Below are 12,500 nucleotides of genomic sequence, written 5' to 3'. Positions count from 1 at the left end.
ACCAGCGGAGGGGTATCCACATCAACAGCTGCAGAGACCAGCCAACAATTCAACATGCATTTGCCTATGCACCCAAATCCAAACATGCCAAATAATTAAATTATGCTGTGGCATACTTCATTGCCAAATATATTTTTGTCATCATGGTCCCTATTCAACTATCATTTTGTTCATGGTAAAAAAAAAAATGTTTTTTTGTGCCATATTTGACAAGAATACATAAAGGTCCGCGATACCGTGATACCGTGAAACCGTGGTAATTTTCTCCAAGGTTATCATACCGTCAAAAAATCATACCGCTGCATCTCTAGTCATGACCTCAAGACTTAAGACCTCAAGACTCAAGACTTGAGACTGACTCGGGACTTGACCTCAAGACTTGAGACTGACTCGGGACTTGACCTCAAGACTTGAGACTGACTCGGGACTTGAGCAAAGTTGACTTGGTCACACCTCTGGTGTACAGGCACAAAGGAGTGAAGTATCTCACCCAGACTGATCTGAATTTGATCACAGCACCGTGGTAAAAGCCAAACAAAGGATGAAGAAAGAAACGGTCTGACCACCACCCACCTGCCATTCCCACGCCTACAATTTTCATGCCTAAAATGACATACTAAAGAATGTAAAACCAGTGTGAATGTAAAAGCGCTTTGGATAAAAGCGCTATATAAATGCAGGCCATTTACCATTTACCATGATTGGTATAATCAAGTTTTTGCAGTGTACCTGTACATACAGCTCTTGTTTGTTTGTTTGTTTGTTTGTATGTATGTATGTATTTATGTATGTATGTATGTATGTATGTATGTATGTATGTTTGTTTGTATGTATGTATTTATGTATGTATGTATGTATGTATGTATGTATGTATGTATGTATGTATGTATGTATGTATGTATGTATGTATGTATGTGTGTATGTATGTATGTATGTATGTCTTGCATTGTGTAACAAACGATCAGGTCAAACTCTCTGTGAACACGCTGCACAGGGTTAATCTCTGTGCAGCGCTGCCTGTGACAGATACTCACTGCAGCTGAGCGTGGAGTCTGTCTGGGCCAGTGAAGACGGGATGTCCCAGTAGCTGTTGTCCCAGTCGATGATGTTCCCCACAGCGTCGCACGTCAGCGCCGCCAGCTGCTGCACCGTCATGGCGTAATCCCACAGCCGGAAGTTATAGACGGCCCCGTCCAAGCTGTCCTGCCCTGGAGACAGAGAAGATGCTGTCAGCTACCAGCTTATATCACTCACACAAAACTCAATCATATTTTACACTGCTCTTATTTCAGCCTAATGGCCGGGACACACATCTTGCGTGTACCTACCTAGTGCGTGTGCGTGGCGTGCTGGCTGCGGCTGGCACGCCCGCGGCATCCACACAGGCAGCGTGGCTGCTGCGCGCTGCTGTCTGTCTGCCAACTCTCTTCCTATAGAGTTTACCTTTTATTAAATTTGCTATCTACTAAAGGCTTGCAGCCAATTAAATTAGGCATAGTTTGGTTGCTAAGAAATTGACATATGTCCGTTTGCAAGATGTGCGTCTATATTTCTCCTTCTCTCCCCACCTCCTCCCTCCCCCTGCTCTCTTCTCCCCCACACCCCCCCCCCTTCCCCTCTCCTGCTCTCTCCTCTTGCTCCTTCCCCACCTCCTATACCCTCCAACATCTCCCATTCCCTCCCCACCCCATCACTCTCTCACATTCCCCCTGCTCTTCCCCCTTCTCCTGCTCTCTCCTCTGCTCTCTCTTCATTTCTATATTTTCTATATTATCAATTGTTCAAATGTTATCTTTATTCTGTATATTCTTGTTACTGTTGTGTCAGCTAGAATCAGCTAGACATACTTTCTGTGAAGCCCTCTGAGACATGCTTGTGAATTAGGGCTATATAAATAAACTTGACTTGACTTGACTTGACTATCATTTTAACTGAAGATCGCTTGGGCTCACTTCAGAATCGAGGCAGTATTGATTTGTGTGTGTGTGTGTGTGTCTGTGTGTGTGGTGGGGAGGGGAGGAACGAAGCCACGTTGTAGCCTATGTGGTTTTCAGAGGGCAGGAGAACTGCAGCTATGAGCTCAGCTCATCCTCCCGTCTCAAATCAAAACGTCTATTTGTGTAGAGACACACTAGAGACACGCGCGTGGTAAGCAGAAAAAATAGGCATTGCTTCTATTCTCTAGATGACGCCTGTCTCACGCCTCGCAAGACCCGCGCGTCTGATGCCGGTGGTGTGGCTGCTGTAACCTGTTAACATGGGCTCCGAAATGAAAATCAACAGGTAACGCCACGCAGACGCCACGCAGACGCACAGCAGACGCAAGATGTGTGTCCCGGCCGTAATAGTCTCGCTTGTCAGACTATCTGTGTTTCACGCTGTACCAGCGCAGGAGAGAGTCAGGCTCCTCTTACCTTCACTCCAGTATAGCAGGAAAAAAGCGGATAAAAAAATAGTTTTGGTCTATTTCCCCGTTCTTGACAACTGGGGGGGGGGGGGGAGGGCATAATTAAGGGTGGCCCACTTTTAGTGACAGGGAGCTAGCCAATGGCGATGGCCGCTTGCTGTCTGCTAGGCCTCTCCTCCCCAGCTCCACACTCTCATCCAAATATGGTCACTTCCTGCTCTAAGCAAACCCAAGAGGGTGAGGTGACAGTGGCTACGTCCACATTTATTGTACAGACTCTGGTTCATCCATGAGGGCTATGGCTGCTTACCTCCCAGCCTGAACTGTCCTCCAGTGGGCACGGAGCGCCCCCTGGTGGTAGAGCAGGTCTTGGCCCGGTAGTTTCCATTGAAGTAGAGCGCCACCCGGCCGCTGGCTGACGTCCAGGTCACACAGAAAGGCTTCATGGAGGAAGTGATGTCAGAGGAAGTGATGATGGACTCCACGGAGCACACCTGTCCATCCACCTGCAGCTCCACGCCGCTCCCATCCGAGCCGAACCTCAGCGCCGAGCCCTCGTCGTCTTCGTCGTCATCGTTGTACATGAATATCCACTCTTTCTGTGAGGAACCAGGGAACATTTGCGAAGTTTGAGGCACTCAACACATCAAATATACAAAACGATCATCAAAAGTAATGATAAATAGCAACTTTATGTTTTCATAGGAGCTGAATCAAGTAGACCACAACCAAAACCAGCAAAACACAAAAAAATTCTGTTTTCTTCCCTAATTCAACTTGGCCAATTGCCTCTGCTGTCCTGGTCGTTGCTCCACCCACTCTGCTGATCTGGGGTAAGGTAAAGGTAAAGTCCCACTGATTGTCACACAATGTGTGAAATTTGTTCTCCGCATTTGACCCATCCCCTGGGGGAGCGGTGAGCAGCAGCAGCGCCGCGCTCGGGAATCATATGGTGATCTAACCCCCCAATTCCAACCCTTTGATGCTGAGTGCCAAGCAGGGAGGCAAATGGGTCCCATTTTTATAGTCTTTGGTACTGAATGACTCGGCCGGGGATCGAACTCACGACCTCCCAGTCTCAGGGCGGACACTCAGACCACAAGGTCACTGAGCTGGTTGAGAGTTGTACATGTGCAGTCGTCAGGATGTAGCACGTGGAAGGATCAGGCTATTCCCCCAGTCCCCCCCCCCCCCAAACAGGCACGCTGGCTGACCATAGGAGGCACTGGTGCAACGACCAGGACACATACCCTTAATCCAGCTTCCCACCCACAGACACGGCCAATTGTGCCTGTATGGACACCCGACCAAGACAGAGGTAACACGGGGGCTTGAACCTGCGCCCCTCGTGTTGGTAGCCAGGGAATCTCCCGGATGCCCCAAATTACACATTTGTGTGTGTGTGTGTGCGCGTGTGTGTGTGCACACGTGCATGCGTGCGTATGCGTGCGTGCGTGCATGCGTGTGTGTGTGTGTGTGCTCGCGTGCATGCGTGTGTGTGTGTGTTTGCGTGCGTGCGTGCGTGTGTGTGTGTGTGTATGTGCGTGTGTGTGTGTGGTACCTGTTTCTGGCTGGAGCGTGCCACCTCTAAGCACACCGTCAGGTGACTGAGTGTCGGTATGGAAACAGAGTTGGCGACCTTAGTGACCTTGCCGCTGCCGCCGGTTACGCTGACCTTCTGGTTCCTCAGTGCCACGGCGACTAGAGAGAAGGAAGGAAGTCATTAAGGAAAGGTGAAAGGACAGAGGGAGAAGTAAGACACAGTATCACAATGATATATACTGTAGATATACATAAGTGACCATAAGTGATGGCTGCATAGAGACAGTCGGCATGTGTGGGAACGCCCACAAAATGTTATACGGCTGGCGCGCGAGTGGGGTAAAACCGCCGATATATCTCAATGGGCTGACTCACCAAAGGACGGTGCTGCGGCTCTAAACTACAGGTTTGGGGATTCTAGAGCAGAACACAAGACGTCTGTTCAGATGTGCGTTTACTGCGGTGGTTAAATCCTCGACCGTGTCTGCCTGGGCTGGGCTAGCAGCTAAATTCTAACTTTGCTGAATGGATAGAACGCAGGATTTACCCCACCCTGACCACGCCCCCAGCCAGGCTGAGCCAGCTAACCCAGCGTCTATGACGAGACATCGCCTCAACCTATAGGCCTTCACATTTAAATATACAAGAGCCATCATCAGAGAGCCATTCATAACTTCCCCCTTACAATTGGAAAACAGCATCTTAATGATCTTCTCTCATCTTCTCATCTTTCGGTAGTTCAACTCATCTCACACCCGAAACTCACAGATGATATTGTTATTAACGTCTTAAATTGACGCCATCAAATGATGGTGGAGGATGGTCAGTAAGGGTGCTGTGGTCGGGTGGAGGATGGTTAGTAAGGGTGCTGTGGTCGGGTGGAGGATGGTCAGTAAGGGTGCTGTGGTCGGGGTGGAGGATGGTTAGTAAGGGTGCTGTGGTCAGGTGGAGGATGGTCAGTAAGGGTGCTGTGGTCGGGGTGGAGGATGGTCAGTAAGGGTGCTGTGGTCGGGTGGAGGATGGTCAGTAAGGGTGCTGTGGTCGGGGTGGAGGATGGTTAGTAAGGGTGCTGTGGTCGGGTGGAGGATGGTCAATAAGGGTGCTGTGGTCAGGGTGGAGGATGGTTAGTAAGGGTGCTGTGGTCGGGTGGAGGATGGTTAGTAAGGGTGCTGTGGTCGGGTGGAGGATGGTTAGTAAGGGTGCTGTGGTCAGGTGGAGGATGGTTAGTAAGGGTGCTGTGGTCGGGTGGAGGATGGTTAGTAAGGGTGCTGTGGTCGGGGTGGAGGATGGTTAGTAAGCGCGCTGTGGTCGGGGTGGAGGATGGGCAAAGTGCCCCCTGGCGTTTTCAAAGTACATTTCAACCGTAAGCCACATTTAACGTCTTTGTGACATTTATGAGGCGGTGCACCGAGACTGCCAGAATACTGCTATCTACTGCTACAAATACATCCACCAGGTGGCGCTCTGGACCGAAACACCTGATGCTGTGTTGTGTATGATTATACACTGCTGGACACAGGTCAGGAGCATTGATGGATCCCAAGGTTTGACTTTTTGAAATGTCTGTCTGTGCTATTTCCTCAAGCCTGTCCCAGCAGAACTGCCCTAGCTGTTGCTGTTGGCTCAGTGCTAAACACTGACAGCCAGTAAGCAATGGACAGACATCGCTCTCTCTCTCTCTCTCTCTCTCACACACACAAACACACGCACACACACACACACACACACACACAAACACACGCACACACACACAAACACACACACACACACACACACACACACAGACACACACACACACACAGTATGTAGGCACGTACACAGACACACGCACATAAATCAGCATGCCGAGAAACACTGTGGATATAGGTCACTATGTCATACTGTGTGTGTGTGTGTGTGTGTGTGTGTGTGTGTGTGTGTGTGTGTGTGTGTGTGTGTGCGTGTGTGTGTGTGTGCGTGTGCGTGTGCGTGTGTGTCTGCGCGTGTGTGTGCGTGTGTGCGTGCGCACGTGTGATGCCGATTCAGTCCAGTGTTTACATATCACTGTTGTCATGTGAAAAGTTTGCATATAATAATCTATAATCTTGGTGATTTTCAGTTATTAACAGCAACTGTTGCCATGCCAAAATCAACAAAACAAACAAAAAGTTTTAGGAAACTATATGCATGTACACGTGTGTCTTTGTCAATGTATATACAGTGTGTGTGTGTGTGTCTGTGTGTGTGTGTGTGTGTGTGTGTGTGTGTGTGTGTGTGTGTGTGTGTGTGTGTGTGTGTGTGTGTGTGTGTGTGTGTGTGTGTGTGTGTGTGTGTGTGTGTGTGTGCAGTAGGCCGAAATCGCGATATGGTGAAGTGCAATATCCAAATCACACGAGCTGCCATTTTTGATACCAATCATACAAATCATATAGTTGTTTGGTACAGCGCCCAGCAAAAATCACCTTATCATCATGATCATGTTTTCAGTTTAAATACAACAATTGCCATTCATATCGCAAACGCAGTATCTGTCAAAATGGTCACAATATGAATTTCTGCAGCCCGTTCAGCTCTAGTATGCAGGTAGTACTAGAGTACTATACTAGAGTACTATACTAGAGTACATATATGTAGTGGGTCAGAATCCTCGTGAGTCCTGAGTGGTAGTGAGTTGTTGGTTAAACTCACTCCCCAGTATAAAGGCCCGTAATCAGCTCCGCCAAGGGAGCTAGCTCTCTTGGTGTTGAGGTTAGCGTGTGTGCTTTGGAAGCGAGAGAGCGTGGAGAGCGTAGTCTTGAATCCCGCCTCCACCCCTGAGCAAGGCCTTAACATGGCTTCCATGTGGACGCTGAACGTGGCCTGACGACACACCCTGGAACCTGCTTAATGAAGGCTCAGCCCCCTGCAGCACAACCCAGCAGGGGGTTACCACCATCAGGTGCTGAGCGGAGAGACACCCACAGCTGCTATTATTTAGATAAGGGAATATAAAGATACCTTGACCTTGACCCTTGACCTTGATCTAGTAACAGGATCCCAGAGGCAGCGGCCGGCCTGGACCTACCGTGGCGGAAGCTAGCGCTGAAGCCTTTCTTCTGCACGCTGAAGTCGGAGGTGAAGGACAGCTCCATGACGTTGCCCGTGGAGTTCAGAGTGAGCCCGTTGGCCGTCACACCGCAGAACTTGATGTCGGCGTTGCCCGTGTTGACCACCACGCGGTCGTAGATGCAGCCCAGAGCCTCCTCCATCTCAAAGTCCAGGAAGGACAGCTGGATGATGAAGCCTGCTGGGGCCTGCATGGTCCACTTGCAGGCCTGGGACTTGGGGTATTCCTGGGGGTAGCAGGGTGACGTGATGCCCCCCTGGGCCTCCGTCAGCACCAGGTTACAGTTCTGCGAGCCGCAGCCCAGCGCTGGAGGTGGAGGGCAGATGGTTGGTCGGGGAATAACAAATTCATGAGTTTAAGAGGTACAACCTCCTTTGAAGTTGTTGGGGTAGAGTTATACACTGCAAACAGTAGTCCTTTAGCCTCATATTTAGCCTTCAAACCTTGTTTTTCTTCAACCAAGAGCAAAACATGGTGCCAATGAGGAGAGATCACTCCACTTGTTTTCCAATGCTGCCTCATTGTCTCAGCAATGTTCTAGCAAAGAGTGTCAGTCTGTTGTCAGAAGAAGTCATTACTACCAATAAAAAGACACTTGAGACAACTTGATTTGCATTGGAAACAAGTCAAATGATCAAATCTCATTGGCAGATTGTTTCACACATTTTAATAACATGATGATTTTAGGACTCAATAATAGACTGACTGACTTTTTGCAGTGTACCATTTAGGGGATGGGGAGATACTGTAGGAGACAAGGACATAAGGAGAGCTGGGGATAGACCAGCACTGACTTCTTCAATTAGAAGACATGGGTATAGTAGACAAGGACACAAGGAGACAAGGAGATAGCGGCCAGGCAAGGGCATAGAGGAGAGTAGGAGACGAGACAAAAGGCAAAAGGTAAGGGAGGCAAACACTTACTACCATTAGGAGGCAGGAGGGAAGTAGGTAGGATTCAAGGACATAAGGAGTCCGTTGGACAAGACATGAGATGCTGCCGACTATCCAGAGACGAGGATAAAGACATGGGGATTCAAGGAGTTTAAAAGGACTTAAGGTATCGAGGAGACAAATACCTTGACTTTGTAAGGGACGAGGACAAGAGCAGAGGAGAAAGGAGACACAAGAAGAGTTGTTTAGGATCAATCCTTAAGAGACGCCACTCCAGGAATCAGGTTAAAACCAAGAAGAGACCAGACCAGACAAGACAAGACAAGACAGGCCATACAGTTAGGTAAAGGTTCAGCAGACCAGAGGAAACAATCAAGCAATCAATCAATCAATCCATCGATCAATCAATGAATCAACCAATCCGTTTGAACAAATATTGATACATCCAGACAGAAGTGGACTGGGAAAGTTGTCTTAGCGACGTTGCAACAAATTCCCCAACATTTACACACAATTGTCATGTCAGCTAGATCATACATAGTTTTTCTTTCTTAGAGAAGGCAGCCAGCGATGGATGATTGATGGATAGATAGATAGATAGATAGATAGATAGATAGATAGATAGATAGATAGATAGATAGATAGATAGATAGATAGATAGATACATGTAGATAGATAGATAGATAGATAGATAGATAGATAGATAGATAGATAGATAGATAGATAGATAGATAGATAGATAGATAGATAGATAGATGGATGGATGGATGGATGGATGGATGGATAGATAACTTCACTCCCACTGCCAACAAATTATTTCATCTGTCTGGCCTTCATCAGTATTTCGTCAGCTGAAAACGTTCTGTTTCCCATTAAAGATGTAACCGCTCCACCATTTGTGGGAGCAGAATCTGAGAAGTGGCCATGCTTGTAGTTCATGCTTGTAGTTCAGCCAGAAGACATCAAGCAAGTGAAATGTCATCGCCGATGCCACAATGTTCAGGCTCCGTGCCCTACATTTCAATCCTGATCATAAGTACAACTAGCTCACAGCTTCGTATACCAACACGACATCTCTGTGCCCTGTCTGAATGCACAGTGACTGAATACTCAATGCACTGTATGTAAAGTGATATGTGTCTATTTGTATATGCCAGTGGTTCCAAAACTGGGGTATGCCTACCCCTAGGGGTACATGGAGGTACTACAGGAGGTAGTTGACAGTGGTGTTAGGTGGTACTTAGACCTGAATTAACAGTATAGTATTAGTCATCCCAAAAAAATAAAAATAAAAAATCCTAATAAATTTTGCTTTGACCTAATTTTATTGTTGTCTATAGAGTTAGTTCCACCTCTGCGCAGATTCCCCCGCTCTCTTCTCTCTCTCCCCCTCAGGTGTCCTTCATTGGCCTGACGTACACCCCTGCCGCTGCAGCCCTAGGTCTGGCCGTCATCGCCCTAGCCACCTGTCGTCACTCTAGGCCATCTACCCGCTACTCCTTCTACTGTCTGACACCCCGGGCTCTTCACCACCACCGACCCCCATCCTCATCATCCTGGTCACCTGCCTGCCTAAGGGGGGACCCCCCCCCCCCCCCCCCGGCCTCATCACCTCCAACTCCTATCCTCCCCTCCCCTTAATCACCACCTCCGACTCTTATCCTCCCCTCCCCTCCTCTTAGCTAGTATTCTCTAAACCTACGGACACTTAAAGACTACATTTTCTATTTCCTTTGGACTCTACTTTTTACATTTTCAACTCCCTTCCCTGATTTTAGGATAATTTAAAAACTACATTTTTATATCCCTCTGTTGGACTCTTTTTTACATTTTCAATTTTCTGTTCTCTGTAAATTTTATTTCCATAATAAACCATTTACAGAGTTTCAATGCCGGAAAACTCTGTTCATGGTTTAGCCCGGCATCTCTCGGCCTGTCTCGGAGGGGAGTCCCCGGATGGGGGTCCGCCGCTGGGTCCACTGCCTGGGTGGGCCCGCGTGGCCTGCGTGGCCTGCTCTCCCAGTTCCCAGTCACTAGCTGGGGGCGGGTCTGGGAGCGGGTCGCGTGGGGGGTGGGCTTACCCAGGCGACCATTGCTGGGCCCCTGTAGCACAACGACCTCACAAGGTTCCTCCTCAGCCAAGCCAAGTCACTGGGGCAATCCATTTGGTGGAAAGGTTTTCTTGCGTTCACTGGGGGTGTGGGGACGCCGCTGTGTCCCGGCCCGGCCTTCTCTCCCACGCCTTATGTGGGGGGGGGGGGGGGCCGGGGCGGGGGGCATCGGTGCTCTTCATCACTGGTCGAGGGCTGCCGGTTGGTTTAGAACAGTTTAGGTAGGCGATAGATTAGCTACAGCCTAAGGCTGACCTGTTAGTGTTCAGGCAAAGATCAGACTAGAGCAGAGTAGGATAGGCCAGATTAGGCTGTAGACTAGCTAGATACTATGTCCCAGTTAGCTCTGGTTAATGCTTAGAGTAGTCAGTTGTCTGATCTTCCCCCCCCCCTCTCTTTCTCTTTCCCCCGCTCCTTTCCCTTCTTCCCCCTCCTGTTCCCCACTCTCCCACATTTCCCACTCCCCCCCCCCCCCCGCACCCTCTCCTTCCATGCTCTTCCCTCCCCCGCCGCCCCTTCCCACGTTCCCCCTGCTCTCCCTCCCCTGCACCCTCCCACCTCTCCTTCTCTGTTCTCTCCTCCTCCCTGTCCTCTCCCCTCTCTCACATTCCCCCTGCACTCCTTCCCCTGCACCCCCCCACCTCTCCTTCTCTGCTCTCTCCTCCCCTCTGTCCTCTCGGGGGGGGGGGGGGGGGAGGAGGGGGCGGAGAGGTCTGTTCCCTCCCCCGCCTCCTCCTCCCGCGTTCCCCCTGCACCCTCCCACCTCTCCTTCTCTGTTCTCTCCTCCTCTCCCCCTGCACTCCTTCCCCTGCACCCTCCCACCTCTCCTTCTCTGTTCTCTCCTCCTCTCTGTCCTCTCTGGGGGGGGGGGGGGGGGGATGTGGGACGCTCCCCTTGCTTCTCTACCCTGGCTCTCCCTCCCCTGCACCCCCATCTCTCCTTCTCTCCTCCTCCACATTCCTATCTTCTCCCCACCTCCCCCCTCTCCTCCGTCTATATTGCTCATTCTCTCCCCACCTCCTCCCTCCCCCTGCTCTCTTCTCCCCCACACCCCCCCTCCCTTCCCCTCTCCTGCTCTCTCCTCTTGCTCCTCCCCACCTCCTATACCCTCCCCACCCCATCACTCTCTCACATTCCCCCTGCTATTCTCCCTTCTCCTGCGCTCTCCTCTGCTCTCCCCTCATTCCTATATTTTCTATATTATCAATTGTTCAAATGTTATCTTTATTCTGTATATTCTTGTTACTGTGTGTTAGCTAGAATTAGCTAGACATACTTTCTGTGAAGCCCTCTGAGACATGCTTGTGAATTAGGGCTATATAAATAAACTTGACTTGACTTGACTTGAGGTACTTGAGAGGAAAATATAAAAATGTAAGAATAAATCATGAACATTTTCATTTTCATGAATACAGACAAAACATGGACACGCTCAGTGTTGGCTAGTGCCTTCTTCAGTGTGCAGACTTGCAGACTGAAGTGGAGAAGCCACTATTTGAGTGTTAACCCTCTGTTTTCTACTGAAGATGTTCTATTGGTTTTTATGCAAGAAAAGGAAGCAAGAATGGGTGCAGTGATGCCCTCTGCAGGTCAAAACTACAAGTGAAAGTCAAAGAAAATAGAAAACTGCCAGGGCAAAAAAACATCTCAAATTCCACTAACTGCAATCAATATAAAAGCAGTAGGTCTTTGTCCAGACTAAATCAGCTTTAGTTAATATGTTGTAAAGCCGACAAAATGACTGAAATAGTTAAAAAAAAATGGGAAGGAAGGTCCAACAACACTCATCGGCTACGCTACAGTACATGAAGAAAGATGAACAAATATATGATTAGAAGTTGGTCAGAGAAACCAGTAGAATGCCTCCGATCAATTTGGGAACTTTTCTTTTTAATTTGAATTGTGAAACATGTTAGCCTTCCATCATCTTTACAACAGCTGGAAAGATGAGCCAGCTCACCAAAAAATAAAATTAATAATAATAATAACAATAATAAGAAGAAGAATAATAAGAATAATAATAAGAATAATAATAATACTAATAATAATAATACAGCAATAGACAAGAGTTGAAATGGAAAGTGGAAAGAATGCTTCTTCTCTCCCGCTCAGAGTAACAATGGCCTCCGTTGATCGCAGGCTCAGCCTCCGCCACAGCCAAAACCACAGCCACCGCACTGGAGACGTCACAAACACGTCTGTGTGTGTGTGCATGTGTGTGTGTGCGTGCGTGCTGTGCGCGCGCATGTGTATGTGTGTGTGTGTGCGTGCGTGTGTGCGTGTGCATGTGTGTTGTAACCCTTACTTATCCAGGAAAAGCTGACTGAGCATGGATTTTTCAGAGCAACCACCTGCTTTACATTCATGTAATTCCACACATTCACAGCAGCCTGGAGTAACATGACTTCAGTAAAAGTGGCAAAATACCACAATGGAAAAATACTTATAGAAAAATATAGAA

At 48.6% G+C, this 12,500-nt stretch overlaps 1 protein-coding gene across 1 annotated transcript in view; it reads right to left on the bottom strand.

The window, feature by feature from the left end:
• adgrg6 (adhesion G protein-coupled receptor G6) overlaps positions 1-12,500 on the bottom strand; it is a gene marked incomplete at its 5' end in the record, with an annotated part of 119,249 nt that overhangs the window by 94,375 nt on the left and 12,374 nt on the right. The window contains 4 exons of the mRNA XM_083643747.1: positions 1,035-1,208; positions 2,718-3,006; positions 3,969-4,108; positions 6,993-7,340. Of these exons, the coding sequence (XP_083499873.1) occupies positions 1,035-1,208; positions 2,718-3,006; positions 3,969-4,108; positions 6,993-7,340 (951 nt within the window). The remainder of the gene's footprint in view (positions 1-1,034; positions 1,209-2,717; positions 3,007-3,968; positions 4,109-6,992; positions 7,341-12,500) is intronic.

This window comes from Poromitra crassiceps (genome assembly GCF_964638095.1).
Source record: "Poromitra crassiceps genome assembly, chromosome: 9".
Taxonomy (NCBI): domain Eukaryota; kingdom Metazoa; phylum Chordata; class Actinopteri; order Beryciformes; family Melamphaidae; genus Poromitra; species Poromitra crassiceps.
Note: the sequence above shows the minus strand (reverse complement) of the source record. Positions and strands in the feature narration are given on the sequence as shown.